Source organism: Mandrillus leucophaeus, unplaced genomic scaffold (assembly GCF_000951045.1).
Source record: "Mandrillus leucophaeus isolate KB7577 unplaced genomic scaffold, Mleu.le_1.0 Scaffold25, whole genome shotgun sequence".
NCBI lineage: Eukaryota > Metazoa > Chordata > Mammalia > Primates > Cercopithecidae > Mandrillus > Mandrillus leucophaeus.
In genome coordinates this window covers 3,959,102-3,981,378 of record NW_012102587.1, presented here as the reverse complement: position 1 = coordinate 3,981,378, position 22,277 = coordinate 3,959,102, and the positions used below count along the sequence as shown (strand labels likewise).

Genomic DNA, 22,277 nt, shown 5'->3' with positions numbered 1-22,277 from the left:
TGTGGGACCAGCCTGGGCAACAAAGTGAGCGCCCACCTCTACAAAAAAATTTTTTCTGAATTAGTTGGGCCAGTTGGTACTCACCTACAGTCCCACCTACTTGGGGGGCCTGAGGTAGGAGGATCACTCAAGCTCAGGAGTTGGAGGCTGCAGTGAGCTATAATCCTACCACCGCACTCTAGCCTCAGAGACAAAGCAAGACTCAGGCTTTTTTTTTTTTTTAAAAAAGAAGGTAACCGGGTATGGTGGCTCGTGCCTATAATCCCAGCACTTTGGAAGGCCCAGGCAGGCGAGTTCAAGTTGAGGAGTTCGAGTTCAGGCGAGTTTGAGGTCAGGAGTTCAAGACTGGCCTGGCAAACATGGTGAAACCCCGTCTCTACTAAAGTATACAAAAACTAGCTGGGCGTGGTGGCACACATCTGTAATCCCGGCTACTTGGGAGGCTGAGGTAGGAGGATCACTTAAACCTGGGAGGCAGAGGTTGCAATGAGCTGAGATCACGCCACTGCACTCCAGCCTGGGCGACAGAGTGAGACCTCGTCTCAAAAAACAAAAGAAAAAAAAGGAGGCAATTAAGGTTAAATGAGGTCATGATGGCAGGACTCTAAAATTAGAGGATTAGTGTCCTCATAAGAGAAGCCAGAGAGCTGTGTAGGCACATAGAACAGGTCATATAAGCACATAGTGAGATGGCAGCCATCTACAAGCCAGGAAGAGAGCCCCAACCAGAACTCAGCCTCCAAAACTGTAAGAAAACTAATTTCTGTTGTTTAACTCACTCAGTCAACAGCTTTTTGTTATGGCAGCCAGAGCTGACAAACACAGATTATCAGTTTATTTTGGGGGGAAAAAAAAGAAATTTCTAATGTTAGGAAACATTTTTACATTGAAAAATGCAGTCAGGTGCAGTGGCTCACGCCTGTAATCCCAGCACTTTAGGTGGCCGAGGCAGGCAGATCACTTGAGGTCAGGAGTTGGAGACCAGCCTGGCCAACATGGTGAAACTCCGTCTCTACTAAAAATATAAAAAGAAAAAATCAGCCAGGCATGGTGGTGTCTGTCTGTTTGTCCCAGCTACTTGTGAGGCTGAGGCACAAGAAACGCTTGAACCCAGGAGGTGGAGATTGCAGTGAGCCAAGATCACATCACTTCACTCCAGCCTGGGTGACAGAGCAAGATGCTGTCTCAAAAAAAAAACAAAAAAAGAAAAATGCACATATTACAGAAGTAGTCAATGCTACTACAACTTGAATATTATTATTAAAGTGTATCGCCACTGCTTATTTTCTAGGGATAACACATCTGCTCAGAGCAAATCTCAATGGGTGATCTCTTTAAAGAACAATCAATACCCAGTCAGCTACTTAGAAAGTCTGGGCCATAAACGTTTAAGAGATTTACTGGAAAAATTACTAGCTTTAGAGTGAATTATTAATAAGTAGACTTACGGACCTACTTGGCCATTTAGGGAGCTGTGTAACCTTAGACAAAACACTAGAACTTCTTTGGTCTCAATTTCTTCCTTTGTAAATTGAGGATTGCTCTGAGGACTGGAAGAAATAACAGTTTCATTCAACAAATATTTGAAGGCCTACTAGGTGAAAATGAACTGAAACGCCTACACAGGCCAGGCAGTGACATGAGGAGTGAATGACTGCAGCAGGCTGAGTGCAGGGTGACGAATGGCACTGGCAGGAAACCCTGGAGGCAGGGACAGACAGGGATAAGGTGCAGAGGTTCAGGCAGACGGGCCGGCACCACCCGGCCACAGAGGAATCGAAGCACAGCTGTACCAGACCTTCTGTTCTTTCAAGACAAGTTAAAAATATAAATCTCCCAAATAGAAAATCATTTGAATTCAAAATATAAAATTAAAACACTCTGCAGGCACAAGCATACACACACCCACACATCTACAGGCTGAAACCAGCTTTACGCCAGCAGTTTGTGGCCTACAGTTTGTACCTATAAAGAAGTCAACACATTGGCTAGTGTTATCTACATCTTTTAAACCAACATCTTTATCCTTTAAAATAATTGTTCCTTAGACCTAGAAAGTTACAGGGTCAGATAGCATTTAGGGGTCTAAACTATTCTTTACTGAAGAACCGCAGATGAACAGATATTCTTCGGTACTGCAAAGTAGGACACTCTAACAGAGAAGAGGTTTAAATAAAAGCCATTCAGCCGAGACTGAAGGACAATGCGGCTATTCGCTTCTACACAGGCTCTCACTGGTCTCGCACTGCCTCTCCCTGCTGAGCCCTCAGGCTCACCCCAGAAAGGCACCGCAACGTGTCAGGCCATGAAGACCGCAAAAAGACAAGAGCCCCATACAGGCAGCATGCTCTGCCAGGTCTCATATGCGTGCTTTACAGAATCTAAGGTCTCCAACGTCTGACCATGTTGTTCCTTCCTTCCTCATAGTCACTGCACAGAGGAGGGTGTAGAGGCTGGCAAGGTTAGTCACCTGCCCACAGCCCACAGAGCAGGAATGGCAGGCTGGGGTCCAAAATCCTACCTCTCTGGGGCAAGCCAACATTCTTACCAGCACACTGCACCTTAATGCAGATGCCAAAATAAGGGCTTCCTGCAAAGGAAAAAACTCAAAGGCAGGCTTCCGCCCTAGGGTGCGGGACAGGGAAGCAGTCTATAAACTGATGAGACCCTAAACCCACCCTGTCCTCCCAGAACCCAGCACAGCCCCACAGCCAGTGCCTTGGAGCATGGGTACCCCAGCACCCCACACAGCTGGGCCCAAGAGCTCAGCCCGGCCCAAGAGCTCACCCCAGCTCCCAGGCTACAACTGTGACGGGCCACATGGGAGCTCTGGCCAGCCGGCAGCAGAGGTGCTCCTCCCTCCTCCTGAGCTCTGTCTAGCTGGAGAGGGCACGGAATGAGCAATGGTCATCATATGTTTCAAGATGTTTTAGGCTTTGAAAACGTGACCTAATTCAACAAGAGGGCCAGCAGTCAGCATGGGGAGGCCCACTGGATGCCACCCTCTGCCAGCCTGCCTGCAAAAAGGGAGGTGAGGTGCTGTGAAGATGAAATCAAAAGTTTTCAGGCAGAACTCAGGCTTTTCTTATCTAGTCAAGGGAATTCCTAGTGTCAGGATGCCTTGGACCACCGGCTGCCTCTGTTACAGCCACTGCCCTGTCCTCATCAACAAGCACAGACTTTGTACTGAAATCCACACCTCCGGGAAGAAGAGCTTCTCTCAGCTCAGGAGGGACAGGCTTAGTGTATGGCCGTCACATAATTCTAATCCCTTCCCAGCAGCTGGGTCACACAGGAGCATGGAACACAACTCTCCAACAATGAGACATGACGGGAGTCTGTAGGAAAGCTTCTGGAAAACATTTCTCTGCTCTTGGAAAAAGACATTCAGGGAAAAGTGAACACTGGCTGGGTGTTTGACAATAGGAGAGAACTGCTGATTCTTGGGGCATACGAGGTGACAATGTTATTTAAGGTTATGTTTTTGAAGGAAAAAAAAGTCTATCTTTTAAAATATTTAAGAGTTAAATAAATGTGGCCTAAGATTTGCTTCAAAATAATCCAACTTTTGCTTCAAAATAATGGGATGCAGGAGGGAAAAAAGGCAAAACTGAACTGGCCTTGTCAAATGAGCTGATGGCACATGGGGACGCTTTATGGCACTATCACTACTTATGTGTATGTTTGAACCTTTCAATATGAAAGTTGAAAACAGAAGAGGAGCTCAGGAAGCGCCTCCCCTCTGCCAGGCCAACTGTGCATGCGTACAGCAGCTGTACCTGTGCTGTGCCTGTGCTAAGAGCTCCAGGGGGCAACACACACAGCCTGAGATGCCTGAGACTCCGGCTCCGAGCTATTGGCAGATCCCGGAAACTTCCTATGTCAGGACCCGTCATCATGCAGAATGACACATTTCCCCACTGCTCTAATGATTCTCAGTTGGGCTTTCAGTCACTTGTAACCAAAAGCATCCTAGCCCACACACTCTGTGCACCTGTGGCCCCCTCTGAAAGGCTTCCCTGCTCTGAGTCACTGCACTCAGACCACTAAGGAAACGAATACTTGCCGAGTTAATTTTAAACACCAAATCCAGCCTCTGTTAGCCACTGCCCAAAGAGCTGAGAGGATTCTCCACACACTGGCTGTATGGAAATGAAGAGCTGGAGGCTGACCACTAGATCAGGCGCCTGAGGGCAGAGACAACGCTGATACAACAGTGTCCCCTCTGGTCTGAGACTTGGCAAATAAAGGAAAGTTATTCAAATAATTATGGGGCATTGGGAACTGCAAAGAGGAACAAGTTATAATCCTAAATCTAGAGGATCAGAAACTAGTAGGAAAGGTTAATGAAAAAATTAAAATAAAGGCAACAGCAAAAGCACATGCAAGCTACACAAGAACCCCAGAAGCAGGAATAATTAACTTGGTTAGTATCGGGGAGGTGGATGGCAGAACTTCCTGGCAGAAGAGAGATATGGATTGACTGTATGTCTGTGTATGTGCGTGTCTATGTGTGCAAATATATGTGCGGACAAACCATTCCTAAGGCACATGTGAATATATAGATTATTTTCAGAGTCTCAGTTTGGAATACTCTAGCCGTAAATCCTGTCTACTACAGAATACTGAAAGCTGCCCATAGAGTAACAATCTCATTTTACGGATGAGGTGGGGGAAATGAAAAAACAAAACAAATAATAAGAATTTTCTCAAAAGCAGACACACAGGCCTAGAACTCAACCCACAAAACCACTATAGGTTCCAAACTCCTGGCCAAAGCCTAGGGCTTCCTGGCGCAAACAGTATAACTGCCATTAAAGACACTAGGCAAGAAGTGCTAACTTGAATTTTTGACTTAATGAAACATTTTAAACAAGTCTCACATTTTCTATCTTATTTTTAAAAACTATCTCTGTTTCTTCATAAATTTTTTTTAAAATTATACGATCTATTTGTGATTTATACAGCAGTAAGATGTGATCCATTTAAACGTACTACTTTTGTTTTTCAGTTGTATTATTACTATTACCCACAATCAGTCAGGAGCACCTGATCTGTGGTAGTGAACTAGTGTCTGGTACGTGGCAGTATGTGCACAGTCTACTCCAGGGCTGCCAATGTTTGGGGTAAGTATGGCTATGTCAGTATCACAAATACATCTCAAGACACTAAGGCTATCCTACAATTAAGGCTTTTCATATATTTAAAGCACTATACACCTAAGTTTCTCAGAAACCCACTGGCACATGGTAGGTGCATGACTTCTGCAAATGAAAATGGCCATCTCAGATGAGGAGGAGACTACTGAGTAACTTGGCCTTCTGAGAGTCTTCTACTTGGACCAACAGGTCACACCAGCACCTAAGAACATTCACTGCAAGGACTCTCATAAGGATTGAGGGGTGGGGCACTTACCACTGCCTCCACTTTAAAGGGGAAACTGAGGTTCAAGATCCAAATGACCCCAAGGTCAGCTATTACATACAAAGCAGGGATCTATGCCTTTAACCTAGGTGTCTTACATTGCGTCAGGTAGCTCAAGTATTAATATTTAACATACTCTGCCTTTTGGCAACTTCAGAACAGTATGTCAAACTGTTAAAGACTCAACATTATCTTAAATTCTTAAACAACTGAATCAGCATTTTGAGAATGTGGGATTGTGCTGATCGTTTGAAATTTAATCTGTGTACTTCTAAAATAAAGGAAATCTTGTTAAAATCCCTAAAGAACTTACAAGTTAACTCTAGATCTAAAGGAAAAAAATAGTATCAGAGAGTAGCCCAACACAAAAGCAGACTAGGCCCTACCTGTCTCCTTTCTACCGAAGCTTTAGGGAACCTTTAAGTGAGGCCTCCTCTAGCAGAGAACTTCAGGGACAAGGAAACCCTGTGAAGAGTAAGGCACTCTCCGAGGCTCACCTGAATAGCGTCAAGGATGAGAATGGACCCATTCAAAATATTAAATGTGCTTACGTTCCACTCCCAATGTCTCTTAAAATCTACACCGAATGCATGATCTTTTGGGCAGGGAAATACTGAGGTTATACATCAGTGAAGAGCACTAGGACAACGAGGCATTTCCTTCACTTTCCTCTAGAGGATGTGGTCCACCTCAGTCACAGAAGCAAAATCTGGGTCTCAGAAGCAAAATTAAGCTAGTAATCTCCATCCCCTTCCCCAAAAAGCCCAAGGATCCAGACAGACAAGGCAGGCCCACAGCACGAGCTCTCGCTAAATATACGTGGAAGAAAAAGAGGAAGAAGGGGAAACAGGGGTTAGTGAGGGGACCCTGTGGGATGGACGGCAGTGTGGTGCACAGCCATACAGTGCTTCCCTCCCCAAACCGGATTCTAGACAACGTCCCTTGCTGTCGTTCTGGACGGTGTAGGTCTGGCCTGTGTTTTTATACTGCCTCCACCGCGGAAGTGCATTTAGAGGAGCCAGCCCCGCACCACCCACCCCAGGTTCTAAGATCTCCACAGGCAGTGTGAACATTCACATCACCTGTCTGGCCAAAGTCAGCAACTGAAAGAGGATAGAATCACCTCAGCAAGTTGGCTTTTCTGTTCTGCTAGAGCACTCCACGTGGCAGCAGCCACACCCCCAGAGTGCCGCCTCTACAAAGGATTTTTCCCACGGAAAACAAAAACAGAAACAAAACCCAAAGGGGAAAGGGTACAAAACAATAATCTATTTGGTAATTTAGAATCTTTTTAAAAAATAGTTCCATTTATTTTTAAATTAACGTTGAATATAAAGTATGATTAAGTAAATAAAAATGTCTAGCCGGGTGTGGTGGCTCACGCCTGTAATCCCAGCACGCTGAGAGGCCAAGGTGGGTGGATCAAGAGGTCAGGAGATCGAGACCATCCTGGCTAACATGGTGAAACCCCGTATCTACTAAAAATACAAAAAATTAGCCGGGCGTGGTGGCAGGTGCCTGTAGTCCCAGCTACTCGCGAGGCTGAGGCAGGAGAATGGCGTAAACTCGGGAGGTGGAGCTTGCAGTGAGTCAAGATCACGCCACTGCACTCCAGCCTGGATGACAGAGCGAGACTTCGCCTTTTTCTTTCTTAGAAGAAGAAAAAAAATCCTAAGCATTTCTTTCCAATGCCATGTATTTTCCTTTTCTTTTTTTTTGTTTTTTTTAGACAAAGTCTTGCTGGGTTGCCCAGGCTGGAATGCAGTGGCATGATCTTGGCTCACTGTAAACTCTGCCTCCCAGGTTCATGTGATTCTTGTGCTTCAGTCTCTCAAGTAGCTGGGATTACATGTGAATGCCATCAGGCCTGGTTAATTTTTGTATTTTTAGTAGAGATGGGGTTTCACCATGTTGGCCTGGCTGGTCTCAAACTCCTGGCCTCAAGTGATCCACCCACCTTGGCCTCCTGAAGTGCTGGGATTACAGACATGAGCCACCGCATGCCCAGCCTAATGCTATATATTTTCAACAAAGGCTGAAAAACGGCATGAGTGGAATAAGCAAGCAGGGAGACAGCAGACGACAGGCAGTGAGGAGGGGAGAGGCTGGAGTGGAAGGAGCAGCACAACAGCCAAAGAGAAGGGAGAGACACCTGCTGCTGGAACTAAGAGCAAGGTAAGGAAAGGGCCTGGAGAGCAGGAGGGGAGGGGTGCAGACTCAGGGGAGCTAGAGGCCAAGGGAGGCTGGGTGGAAGGCCAGCCTGATACAGCCTCCTGGGAGGGTAACTTAGCAATTATCAACCAAGATTTCACAGAGAGGCCACTGCCCATATATATTTACCTTGTAAATTACTGTTCCACTTTCTGTCCCTTCTTCTAATGAAGTATCATTCCTATCAGTTTGTATGAGATGACATAATAAAAATGACTCTGGTTGAGAAATAGCATTGAACTGGGAGGAGAGTTCAATGCTACTTCTCCAGTCCAGACTTGTACAACTTTTGAATTGCCTGGTAACTCACAGGTGAGACAGCCAGCTCCTCTCCTACCCTCACACTAAAGAAGTGGTACTTTTCGTTAATTTAGGTAAAATCTGCCTAAAAACTCCTGTTCAAGGAGTTTCCACAATGATATACACAGTGGAGCCACCCCCACAAAGCAAAATGTAAAACATTCCCATCACCTCAGAAAAGTCCCCTCAGACCCTCTTCCAATCATTCTCCCCCACCTCAGCAGATTCTGCACCACCACCCCCAGCACCACCCCTTTTGGCTGCAGAGGTGGTGGCCAGACATCTTATCCTGGAGGCTGGTCTGGAAAACATCAGTTTCTAGGAGTTGATTTCTCAGCCCTGTGTATGGAAGAGCGCAGAGTGGCCACCACATTTACCAATTTTAAACTTAAACGCAAACTTATTTTATATATTTAAATGTATAAATATTTTATAAATGCTAATGGGTACTGGATCTCTTAAAAAATCATCATTGTTCTATGAAGATTAGGACTCCAGTCCCACCCACCTATTGGGTATACACAGAGCACCAGAATGCATCTCAACAGTCTGTAAGCAATGACCTCCCCCGCGGGTTTTCCTTCTCACTCACCTGGCTGTTTGGATCTCCAAGTAAGTTGCATATATGTGGCACAATCTTGCTTAGTGTTAAAGTCTGCGCTCCAGAGCTGAAAACAAAAGGAGTGCTTTCTTGTTAGTGAGAACTGAAGAAAGACAGACGCCTGTCTGCCCACACCTGCCCTTCCTGTGTCTCCCCAATCCCCATCACCACCTCATACCAAGTCTCTCTCCATCCCATCCACACTGGCTCCAAAGTAAATGTGTCCGATGGCCCCTTTGCACAGAGTTCAAAACCTAGGGTGGCTTCTCCCAGATGAGTCTTCCTCCTGTCCCTCAGGGCTCTGGCCAATCCGGCCCTACCCCTTTAAGGCTGGGCCAGAGCACCCCCGGTCCCGCTTGCCTCACAGGTGCTGCCTCTGCAGTACTGTTCTGTCACTGTAAGCCAACTACGAGTCACTGGAGGGACTTTGTTTAACTCTCCCATGTGCTGTGGCAGAGCCCTCTGCTACGGTAGACAGTCAGGCAATACCGCTGGATGAAAAGACTGCAATCAAATCAGAGCATCTGCCTACTGGGGCACATCTGAGCCAAGTACTACCCTACTGGGGCACATTTGAGTTACAATTTTCACCATCACCATCCCTGCCATGACAAATGGCCTTTGTGAATAAAAATCTCTTGGTTAATCTGCCTACTACCTTACCATAAATTCCTAGAACTGGAGCTACTGTGATCAAAGGCTAGAGGGTTTTTTTTGTTTTTGTTTTTGTTTTTAAAGCTTCAGCTACTTATGGCCAAATTTAATGGCACTGAAAAAGCTAACATATTAAGATGGAAAAAATGTACAAGTAATATAAACATTACAATCTCAATTTTGTTTTTAAAAATAACATAACTTTACAGGTTAGGATAAAATGATTATCTGAAGGTAACAGAATTACAGTAATCTTTATTTTTTCCTTGTGTAAATTTTTATGATATATACAGTATTATTTTCATAACCAGAAAAAAGTCTTGAAATTTATAATTTTAAAAAAGCCTCTCCTAAAAATAAGTACATGAAAAAAATGTTCACCATCAACAGCCATTAGATAAATACAAATTAAAACCACAATGAGGTATTACTACACACATATAAAAATGGCTAAAATAAAAAAGTGACAACATCCAATGGCTAGCAAGGGTATGTAGAAACCAGATCATTCGGACGTTGCTGGTAGGAACGTAAAACAGTGTGGACAACTCTGGGGAAAAAACTGGCAGTACCTTTTAAACTAAAAATGAACTTACCAAATGACCCAGCAAGTGTACTCTTGGGCACTGATCCAAGAGACATGGAAACTTACATTTGTGTAGAAACTTGTACATGCATGTTCACAGCAGCTTCATTTATAAAAGCCAAAAACTGGAAATCACCCAAATGTTCCTCAACAGGTGAATAGTTTAACCAGCTGTGATACATCTATACCAAGGAATTCTATTTAGCAATAAAATGAACTATCAATGTGATGTGTAACCTCAAGGGTATCATGCAGAGTGAAAAAAAGATAAAACTCAAAAGGTTACATACTGTATAATTCCATTTACATAACACTCTTGAAATGACACAATCATAGGCAGGGAGAGCAGATTCGTGCAAATTCAAACAGATTGACTGTTGCCAGGGGTCAGGATGTAGCTACACATGGCAGCATGAGGGAGCCCTGCAGTGACTGTACAGTTACATATACACACAAATGCACATGTGTTTACCTGAGAGGCTTGCACAAGTTCTAGGGATTGTATCAATCTCAATGTTCTGGGACTGATGCTGTACTATAGTTATTCAAGGTGCTAACACTGGGCAAGGGTGGGTAAAGGGGGTGTGAGACCTCATACTACACTTCTTTGCAACTTCCTGTAAATCTGTAATTATTTCTAAGTAAAAAGTTAAAAAAAATTCAGCCAGGTAAAAATGTCAGGCTCATCCCAGACTTACGCATTGAGTGTTGCTATAAGGCAGAGACAGATGCCTTCTCGAGTACGGAAATTCTTGTGTTTGAAGCCTCCGAGCATTCTGTCCCATACGTACTGTAGATGACAAAGAACAGGTGAGGAAAGGAGAAGACTGCTGCAGCTGTCACTTAGTCAGGGAGCAACAGAAGGCAAGCCTCTTAACGGGTGCCAAATTAGTCCCATCCTCTACCAACACATTTAATCCTCTCAAGAGCATACTGGAAAATGATGACATCTATCATGTTACCAAGTATACTAAATTATAATTTTTGAAACACATTCATTTACACAAGCATTTAATTCTCCCAAGAACCCTAAAAGGGAGGTACAACTGTCCTCATTTTATGGGTGAGGAAAGCCAGGTCAAAAGAGCCAGTGAGTTGCCAAAGATCACACACTCACACTGCCCTCTGCTTTTTCTCATCACCCCCCAATAAAGGACAGTGGAAGTTGGGAAGGCAAGGCTGTTTCGGTCCATCCCAGCAGCCCCAATTAACCAGAAGACAGGGGCCAGGGCTCCAGCCAGGCCTCCTGACTCCCAGACACCACGGCTTCCTCTTTTCAGACAACTGGAGAGTCGGTTACATAAATGAGCTGAAGGGTCTAATGGATTAAAACTAAGTATATTAGATTCACTAATTTATTCAATACCCCCATGTTAAATCCACTATTCATCTCATACTTTTGTGACTTATTTATTTAACTATCTTGCATGAGTAAACAGATTGAATGCTGTGAAAATTTTTATCTGTAATACATCAGCTTAAGTCTATGGAGTCACACCGTTTGTGCAAGCACACACACACACCCTCGCAACTGCATGCGCACTGGCCAGCTGACCTCAAAACACATCTCTTGCCCCTACCTGGGGATTAGCAGCTTGATCCATGATCTTTAGCAGCAGAGTTTGGTCCTGCTCCCTCACAGAGTCTTTAGCATCTCCTAGTCTGTCTATTAGACTTGGCAGCACTGAAAATCAAAACGGAAACTGATCAAATGAAACCCTATTTGGGGGTCTGCGGTCACCAAGTACTGCTATTTCAATTACGTGGGAAGACAAACCCCTGACCCAAATGATGTATCTCCTCCTAAAACCACTCATCTTTGCTCACAGCTCTACTCTCCTTGCTGAAATCCATGAGAGTCACCAAAAGAGTCTGCAAAATCCTTTGCATGGAAAGATATACTATTTGTCTTCCTCCTTACCCCACGTTCCTCCAGCCAGTTCCAAACGTATTTGTAAGCTGATAAAAATTGAAGACCTTGATAGGAGGAGTCAATAGAAAGGAAAATTTAGGTAAAAGACAAGGAGAGGGGCTCCAGCATATGTGTTTGGGGGTGGAAGGGGTAGGCACTTATGAATAATCTTACATTTCCTCAACATTGTGTATTTTTAGTTTTACATCACACCCAAACACACATGAGACAGAGCCCAGCTCTCCATCTTCCCCCACCTACCCAGTGTGGACCCTCCCACCAGTGCTCCAAGTGCACCTATAAACCAGAGATCAGCTTATTTTAAGAGCTTGCAAACCTCTATAACAAGAGCTATCCCTGAATAATTCAGCTAATTTAGGAGGAAAATGGAACCCTATTAAAATATCAAATTTCTAAAAGTAAAGGTTTTTTTAAAAAAAATTTGTAAACAGTCGGTGCTAGAATGGGAAAATAGCTCACGACCTTTTCAGAAAGAGCATATTGGTCAGAAACTTAACAGAAAACAATACATGTATACCAATGTAAAATAGAGAAATTCCATAAGGAAATGGTTGCATAGAGCTGCTTCGTGTTTATACCGCCCCCATGAAACACCGGAGGTCAGGAATTTAGAGGTATTTAAATCTATGAAATCTGTGGGGTTTGTTCCATTTTGCTGACACATCGTTTTTCCTTCAGAATAACGGTGAACGTTTACTATACACTTGTAATGACATTTACAATCAAGGTGAAAATAGTAATGCCAACCATAGTCATCTGGGGAAAAAAAATACAACTGGCTTGGTTTTACAGGATTTCTCAAAGAAAACCGCCTCTCATTAAAGGGGACCGCGGTCAGGGTCAAATATGACTTGGTTGGCACAAAGGGTGACAGCTAATTTAGCATAAGAAATAAAAATGACACTAATATTTCATATTAGAACAGGTATTACTAATTTCCGTATGAGAACACAGTGAAGCCAGTACAAGGTATGGGGAAGGGGAAGGGCCAGAGGCCAGGAAGCCCAGCGGGAAGGGAAGGCAGCGGGGCGGCCGGCCGGGGCTGCGGGGGCTACGGGGGCTGCGGGGGCTGCGGGGGAGGGCGGGGACTGACTGACTGGCAGGAGCGGAAGGGAGGCCGAGGGAGCTGGAGGGGAGGCAGGGTGGCGGCCGGGAGGGTTTGGAGGCAGCTAAGTGGAGAAGCCGGGAGACCGAGGGAAGGCTGGGGGTCTGAAGGGGCCGGGTCCGCTCCACAAGTGCCGCAGCTCACCTGTGCCGATCTGCGCCTTGAACCGATCCTGCAGCCGGGTCACCAGGGCGGACAGGATGTCCATGCCCAGCAGAACCACCTGCAGCGGGAAACACCGGGAGCCCGTTAGCGGCCGGCCTGCGGGGCAGCGCTCCCGCCCACCCGCTCCGGGGACGCCTCGACATTTCTGGCCCAGACGCAGTCCGAGAGTCCAGAGCGCGCATGCCGACTGGAGGACCAAAGAGATTAGCACGAGGAAGGATGATTTTCCACAAAAAGAGCTGTGTACAGCTATAATGGAAAATACTCGGTGAGGAGAAACGAAATAAAAGGCAGTACAGCGTAGCCAAACCCAGGTTAGCCGCCCGTGGAGTTCAAGAGAGCGCCGTGGCCCCGCCCCCTCCAGCCCCGCCCCGGCGAGAAAGCGTATGCAAATTTTCGAGCGGCCGACGCGCGGTCTTCTGGGTAAAACCGAGCCGCCGCTTTTGCGACCCTTCAGGAGCCTCAGAAAACAAAGAATTGGTGGTGTCGTCGAAAGCCGTGGAGGCTGGAGGTAAGCTAGCTACCAGACCGACTAGGGCGGGACTCACAAATTAATCACCACAACCCAATCAGGTATTGGCGCTTCCTGCTTGCAGCGCACGCAACCTCTACCGCAACCATCCTTTTCTTGGGGTTGCGCTACTGTCCAATGAGCGCATAGTGAGGGCAGTACTGCTAACGCCTAAACAACACACCCGCATCAACTAAAGCTTTGCTTTACCTTGGTGCAATTTTTGGAAAAATGAAAAACCGCTTTTCCCAGACTTGTGAGTTCAAAAAATAACAAATTGCAAATAAGTTAAACTCTTGTAATTGTGCGTTAAACCAGTAGGTGGTGCACAATATACGTGATTTCACTTTCTCACCAAAACTCTTTCAGTTTTTGCCATGCAAACGGGGAGAGTTTCCACGTAACTTTACCCCGGTCATCTACTTCGACTGTCATGTAACTCCAGCTTTACGCTGAGCCAGCCTAGTAGTCTAGATCAAGTTTCAATAGGAGGCGAAGTTTCAGTAGGCCTTTGTACCACATAAAATGGAATCCCAGCACTTTGGGAGACCGAAGCGGGCGGATTACGAGGTCAGGAGATCGAGACCATCCTGGCCAACATGGTGAAACCCCTTCTCTACTAAAAATACAAAATTAGCCGGGCCTGCTGGCGCACGCCTGTAGTCCCCGCTACTCGGGAGGCTGAGGCTGGAGAATCGCTTGAACTTGGGAGGCGAAGGTTGCAATAGCCTGGCGACAGAGCGAGACTCGGTATCAAAAAAAAAAAAAAAAAAAAGTTAAATAGTGAGCTTTCTGTGGAATGGTCCAATAGCCAGAGTAAACCCTTGCTCTGTAGGAAGCAGTTTTGCACTGTGAGACTTCATTAAACACGCTTCCAACACAAAGCCGAGCACTGCCCAGTGTTCACACAACAACCAAACAGGACGGGGCAACAGTTAGGATTTCTTGCATGCAGCCTGTGCCTGCGTCTGGCGGCTGATAAAAGCAAAAACTGCAGACTTTTCTATTCAGCTTTGAAATCCACTGCTTCAAAACTTGAAGGAATCCAAATTGGCCCAATAATCCCCACAATGTATAAAATGTTCTTGCAAGAAACTGGCTACTTGACAATATTGAAGAAAACAATTTTTAAAACTTTTATAGAGAGAACAATTTATAAACAGATTTTTCTTTTAATAATATAATAATGGTATAAACACTTTAAAATAATGACTCTACTTTCGAGCTAAAAAGGATTAGGTTTCACACTATGACTTCCTTCCAAAGAGTACAGTATGAAGTGGGGGAGTGACTATCCAGAGGAGAAAACTGACAGATGCAACCTCAGCCAGACAGTGGAGGTCAACATCAAGTACACTTGGTATGATGTCATGAAAACGGCATTTTGCCTTTGTGATAGTCCTTCCCAAAACCCTTAAGCCCAGTCTAAGCATGAGGAAAACATCAGAGAAATTCCGATAGAGGAGCATCCTACAAAACACCTGACCAGTACCCCTCAAAACAGTCAAGATCATCAAAAACGAGAACTCTGAGAACCTGTCTCGGCAACAGGAGCCGAGGGAAACATAACAACTAAATGTAATAAGGTATCCTGGAAGAGAGTCTGAAACACAAAGATGACATTTTTCCTTAGGTAGAAACTAAGGAAATATGAATAAAGCACGAAATCTAGTTAATAATAATACATCGATACTGGTTCATTGATTGTCATAAACCACACTAATGTTAGATATTACAATGAGACGATATTACCTTTGCAATTTGTCTGTAAAAAAGTAGTTTATTTTTAAAAAAGAACAGCCCATCATGGAAGTGAGTTATTTAGCTTTTGTCTGGTGAAATCTTAAGCTTATCTGCACAGCTGCATTACTGGTTGCGAGTAGGGGTATTATTCATGACAGAAACATCCCTTCATACATCGCTCAAGGCTAAGGTGAAGAGGACTGTTGTTTATTTGGGGGAAGGCTGACATCAGCTTTTCCAGGACGGCAGTTTACTTGGTAGGTCTGAGCAGAGAAGGCCTCGCGAGGCCCCGGACAGTCAAGTTTCAATGCCTTGCCTAGATGAACTGGGGAGCGTGGGAACTCCCAAAGAAGACTGAGTGAGTAGATGCACCTGAGTCCCCAGAGAAACAGAACAGGAGAGGTCCAGGGCGCCAGCCAGGAGGACAAAAGGCAGTTCCAGGTACTTTCACAGCCCTTCTCCTGGGCTTCCATTTCCCTACTGAAGAAAGGGATACATGAAAAAGTCCTTGCCCAGAAGACCACTCTGATAATTAACTGTAAAAACCTCTTTGTGCCTAAACCTCCTCATCTGTAAAACAGAGACAATAGTAACAGCTACCTCGTGGGTTGTTGTGAGGATTAAATAAAGTGTGTATGTAAACTGTGCCTGGCACGTGGTAAGGGTACTTTCTTTTTTTTCCTGTTTCTGCTTTCTTCAGCCCTTAGGTCTATAAAACCAACTTCTTCTCCATGGCTCAATGGAATACACAATTCTCTTTCATGGAAATGAGGTGTTACCTGATTCTAAAATCACAAATAAAAGTCATTCAAAATCTTTAAATTTTTTGTAATTTTTTTCTTCCAACACCATTAGCTCTGCGTGACCCTTGAGCACTGCCTCCGACATTTTACTTAATTATCTACGTTTGTGCTTGTTTCCCCAGCTACACTCCTTGAATGTAAGGAACACTACCATCTGGCATTTCCTCAGAATTCCCATAATAAATAGCACAGCGCTGGGTACAAGGTAGGTGATTGATAAACCCTACTGTATTGATGTGAAGGAGACTGGAATAGATGAGCTCTCAAGGTCCAACATCTTCTTTATCCTAAAATCCTTTAAAAGACCCTTTTGTAAAAGAGAGAAGAGGGCTGACCAGGTCACTGGGACCAATACTCCTGCCGAGCACAACTAAGAATGCTGGATATAAAAGAACATCTGCAGCATCAGAGAACTAAGAAGGCACAGAAGAACTTCCAGGTCAAGAAACACAGACAACTAAACTCCACAGACATGAGCCCGCAACAGCTGGTTCTCTTTGCCCTGGGGCCATGTATATACTGGGAAAGGGTGCAGAGAATCACTTTAATAACCTTGTGGGTCATCTAGGAGGGCAAAGGTTACATTCCAAAGCCCTCCAAAGTTGGTGGCCTAGTTAACCCCCACCACGTGTGCTGGAAACCCAAATGGCTAGACTTTAGGAGGAGAGTGAGTTGGAAATAAAACAGCCTTCACAGGGACTGCAGCCCAGTTTCCAAGCATCTGGGTGGCCCGGAAAAAAATTCTAATCCCTGACATCAGATTAAAGTGAGTTTAGACTATTTGTGTCCAAAAGCCCTTAGCAGATAAAAACACATATCATTTCTGGATAAAGAAAACATCATCTTAATAATCTAGTCCTTGGTTTATTCCCGTAACAATTTTTCTTTTGTTGCTGTTGTTGTTTGTTTTTTTGAGATGGAGTCTCGCTGTGTCGCCCAGGCTGGAGTGCAATGGTGCGATCTCTGCTCACTGCAACCTCTGCCTCCTGAGTTCAAGAGATTCTCATGCTTCAGCCTCCCAAGTAGCTGGGATGTGTTATCAGCCCAGCTAATTTCTGTATTTTTAGTAGACATGGGGTTTTATCACATTGGCCAGACTAGTCTCGAACTCCTGACCTCAAGCGATCTGCCTGCCTCGGCTCCCAAAGTGCTGGGATTACTGGCGTGAGCCACTGCGCCTGGCCTATTCCTGTAACAATTTTTCAAAGAGAACATGTGAAACACAACCAAAGATAACCAGGCACACAGGACAAAATAAATGAAAACTAGCAGAAACAAAGACCAACCTGAACTCTGGATGCCTGGATAGGAGAATAATTACAAACAGACTTCAAAATAACAAGTCAGGCGGGGTGTGGTGTCTCACACCTATAATCCCAGAACTTTGGGAGGCCGAGGCAGGCGGATTGTCTGAGCTCAGGAGTTGGAGACTAGCCTGGGCAACATGGCGAAATGCCATCTCTACGAAAAAATACAAAAACTAGCTGGGCGTGGTGGCGGGCGCCTGTGGTCCCAGCCGCTCTGCCTGGGAGGCTGAGGTGGGAGGATCACTTGAGCCTGGGAGGCGGAAGTTGCAGCAAGTGGAGATCGTGCCACCGCACTCCAGCCTAGGCGACAGAGACACCTCATCTCAATAAATAAATAAATTAAATTAAATAACAAGCCTTATTATGTCTAAGACACATGATTAAAGTTTTGGGTAGAGAAATGACAACTTTTAAAGTTACACAGATTAAACAAATAATACAAGAGAAAGTTAAATACTCAACGAATGGGCTCTTTTTCCTAAGTGCACTGTAAATACATGAAGAGAACTAAACAGGAAACTAAGTCTGCAGAAAAAATCCAGAATAAAGTAAAGAAAGGCAAAAAGATGGAAAATTCAAAAGAACAGGGAAGAGAGAATAGAGAGAAAATGTTAAGTTTAAATGGAATTCAAAAAAAGAAATGACACAATAGGTATAAAGCAATGGCTGACATTCATTAGAATTTTATTTTTATTTTATTTTATTTATTTTTTTGAGATAGGATCATACTCTGTCACCAGGACTGGAGTACAGTTGCGTGATTTCGGCTCACTGCAACCTCCACCTCCCAGCTTCAAGGGATCCTCCGCCTCAGCACCCCGCCCCTCCCCAGTAGCTGGGACTACAGGCGCGTGCCACCACACCTAGCTAATTTTTTGTATTTTTGTAGAGGATGGGTTTTGCCACGTTGCCCAAGCTGGTCTTGAACTTCTGGACTCAAGCAATCTGCCTGTGTTGGCATCCAGAGTGCCAGGACTACAGGCATGAGCCACTGCACCCAGCCCAGAATGGTATTTAAAAAAATAATACATAAATAGTGTTGGTGAAGATGTAGAGAAACTGAAACTCTTGAACACTGCTGGTGAAGTGTAAAATGGTAGAGTTGTTGTGGAAAATGGTTACAGCAGTTCCTCAAAAAAGATTAAACATAGTATTACCATATGATTCCAGCAATTCTACTTCTGGGCCTATACCCAAAAGAAGTAAAAGCAGAGTTTCCAAAGACAGTTGTAAACCCAGGTTCACAGCATCATTACCTACAACAGTAAAAAGGTGGAAACGACTCAAGTGTTGACTGACAGATGAATGGATATGCAAAATGGAGTCTACCAGTCTGCCCGTACAATGGAACTTTAGGCCTTTTCTGAAACACTACAACATGATGAACCTTGAAGGCTTTACGTGGAGTAAAGTAGGCCAGTCACAAAGACAAATGTTGTCTGGTTCCACTTACATGAAGCACCTAGAGTAGTCAAAGTCACTGATTCAGAAAGTGGACTGGTGGCTGCCAGGGGTTGTGGAAGGGAGAAACGGGAGTTATTATTTAACGGCTTCAGGGTTTCAGTTTTACAAGAGAAAAACATTCTGGAGATAGATGTTGGTGATGGTTGCACAATTCAAATGCACTTAATGCCGCTGAATTGTACACAAAACTAGTTGCATGGTGAATTTTATGTTCTGTATATCTTACTACAATTAGAAATAACTTTTAAACAGCTATTTAAACAATAGCTGATGGTTATGAAGCTTGTGTTATGGGGCAATAAAAATGCTCTAAAATTAGTGGTGATGGGTTGTACAACTCTGTGAAGGTACTATCAACCACTGAATTTTACACCTTCAAAAAGAATAAAAGGCCGGGCTAGTGGCTCACATCTGTAATCCTGGCACTTTGAGAGGTCAAGGCGAGCAGATCACTTGAGCCCAGGAGTTTGAGACCAGCCTGGGCAACATGGCAAAACCCTGTCTCTACAAAAAAATACAAAAATTAGCCAGGCCTGGTGGCACAAGCCTGTAGTCCCAGCTACTCGGAACGCTGAGGTGAGAGGATCGCTTGAGCCCAGGAGGTTGAGGCTGCAGTGAGCTCTGATCTTGTCACTGCACTCCAGCCTGGGTGACAGAGCAAGATCCTGTGTCCAAGAAAAAAAAAGAGAAAGAAAAAGAAAGAGAAAGAAAGAGAGAAGGAAAGAAGAAGGAAAGAAAGAAAAAGAAAGAGTATATCAATACCTGAAGAGATAATGGCTGAAAATGTTCCAAAAACTGAAGAAAAACATTAAGCCACATATGCAAGAAGCCCAGTGTATCACAGTACACTAAGGAAAAAGAAATCCATACCTAGATACATTAGCTACATTGTTTAAAAGATAAAGATTAAGACCAATACTGCCAACAATAAAGAAATGCATCAGCAAAGTGAATAGACAATTACTAATCACCAACCTATAATTCTATGATCTGTAAAATACACCTTCCTAGAAAGTGAAATAATTCTCATACAAAAACTAAAAGAACTTTTCAATCCTTATCTTAGAAGCTATCCATTCTTTTAAATTCAATTTTAGTGACTGTCCTGGTGCTACTGGCTTAACAATAAATCATTCCATATAACTTGCCATATTAATAGCATGATTTTCCCCTTTATTATGTTAATCACCTCAAAAGATGCAAAGCATCTGAGAAATTTAACATCCACTGCATTCATGATTAAAAATTCTTAGCAGATTAGGAAGAGAAAGATTCTTCCTTAACTTCACAAAGGATATATTTTTTCAAACCTACAAAAAGCATCACACTTAATGATGAAGTGCTGAAAGCTTTCTCTCTGAGAGTGGAACACGATAAAAATATCCACTCTACAATTTCTGTTCCACATTGTGTCTGCAGTCCTAGCAAACTAATTTTGGCAAGAAAAAAATAAAAGTATGAAAATTAGCAAAAAAAGAAAAAATTATCATTCTAAATGGAAAATATAACTGCATAAAACAAAATCTAGAAGGGGCCGGGCACGGTAGCTCATGCCTATAATCCCAGCACTTTGGGAGGCCATGGAGGGCAGATCACGAGGTCAAGAGATTGAGACTATCCTGGCCAAGATGGCGAAACCCCATCTCTATTAAAAATACAAAAATTACCTGGGAATGGCAGCGGGCGCCTGTAATCCTAGCTACTCGGGAGGCTGAGGCAGAGAACTGCTTGAACCCAGGAGGCAGAGTTTGCAGTGAGCCAAGATCATGCCACTGCACTCCAGCCTGGGGTGACAGAGGGAGACTCAGTCTCCAGAAAAAAAAAAAAAAAAAAGAAAAACACTGAAAGATCTAAAGATGCATTATAAAATTAATAAGCTTTGTAAGACTAATACAAAGCCAATATATATGAAAAAAATTACATTTCTATTCTCACAAGCCAAAAATGTTTCTATTTTTAATTGCATAAAAATAAACACCTATGAATAAATCTAGCCAAAATAAATATCTGCCCAAAAAGTTATGTAACAATTTTTAAATTTTTTTAAGATAGCTAAAATAAATACAAAGATAAAAGTATAGGTTGGAATACTCAGTATTGTGAAATTTTCAGTTCTCCCAAATTGATCTAAACATTCAATAAAATTCCACTCAAAACCCCAATAAACACAAACATGTATTTTTTTTTAAGAACAAGTTGATTCCAAAATACATGTGATAATATGAATGGCAAGGCACTCTTTTGGTAAAATAAGGTGATAAAACTTGCTCCCCGTGGATATCAAGATTTATTACAATATCATAGGAATTAAGACAATGTGCTGTCAGTTGACAGACACATACACCAACAGAGAGGATAAAGAAACAGACTCGGGCCTATGGGGAATTTTATGACAAAGTAGGCATTACAGAGCAGTGACAAGAGGGCTACTTTTTAAATCGATGCCCCTGGATCAACTGAGTATCTACATGGATTTAAAAAGAAGGTGACTCCTATCTCACACCCTGCACAAAAATGAATTCCTGACAGTAGATAAATGTGCAGAAAGCAAAGCAATACACCTTTTAGAAAATAACATAATAGCTTCATGATCCCAGGACAGAGGAAAACACCAAGACACAATAAACACAAACCATAAAGGACAAGATTGATGGACTGGACCAAATCAGAATTAAGAACTTTGGCATATCAAAACCACTGAAGAAAGTGAACGTCAAGTCACACTAGAAGAAGATACTACAAACAAATCAGCAACAACAGGCTTGTTTCCAGAATATATAAAGGTGCTCTGCAAAGCAAATGGTAAGCAAGCCAGTAGAAAAACGGGCAAAATATGTGAAGACGCACTTCACAAAAGATACCAACGGTCATCATTCTAAGAAAAGCTGTTCCATTTCCATTAGTCATCAAGGAAATGCAAATTAAAGGAGACACTACTGCACACTCACAATGGCTAAAATGAAAAAGACCCACAAGACTGAGGGTTAACAAGGATGTGGGACCACAGACACCCTCCTACATGCTAGCAGGAATGTAAATTGGCATCATCAACACTGAAGAAAACACCTTGGCATTAGCTAACAAATGTGAAGATATGCAGCAATACTGCTGCTAGGAATATGCCCAACAGAAACACAGGTATACATATAACAGGTGAAATGCACGAGAATGCTCAGAGCAGTACTACCACAACAGCCAAAAACTAGAAATTCATAAGTCCATCCACTGTGGAATGTTGAAGTTGTGGGTTTCATACTAAGAGATGCAACAAACATTGAAAATAAATGAATCATAGCTACACTCAGCAATACAAAATCTTGTAAGAATGAATCAAACGGCCAGAAACAAACATACCCACATTTGTATGAAGTTCAAAAACAAGCAAATAAAGTGGACACGGTGGTGTCTAGAGTCCCAGCTACTTGGGATGCTGAGGCTGGATGATCGCTGGAGCCCAGGAGTTCAAGTCC

General features: G+C 43.6%; 1 protein-coding gene across 4 annotated transcripts in view; it reads right to left on the bottom strand.

Moving 5' to 3' along the window:
- Positions 1-22,277, bottom strand: part of CLASP1 (cytoplasmic linker associated protein 1) — a 333,527-nt gene that overhangs the window by 193,061 nt on the left and 118,189 nt on the right. For 3 of the 4 annotated variants that reach the window (XM_011983419.1, XM_011983418.1, XM_011983417.1), the window contains exons 3-6: positions 12,959-13,037; positions 11,357-11,460; positions 10,475-10,566; positions 8,528-8,603 (exon numbers count right to left, since the gene is read on the bottom strand). The exons of the other annotated variant lie outside the window; for it this stretch is intronic. In XM_011983419.1, coding sequence (XP_011838809.1) covers positions 8,528-8,603; positions 10,475-10,566; positions 11,357-11,460; positions 12,959-13,037 — 351 coding nt within the window. The remainder of the gene's footprint in view (positions 1-8,527; positions 8,604-10,474; positions 10,567-11,356; positions 11,461-12,958; positions 13,038-22,277) is intronic. 4 annotated transcript variants of the gene reach the window in all.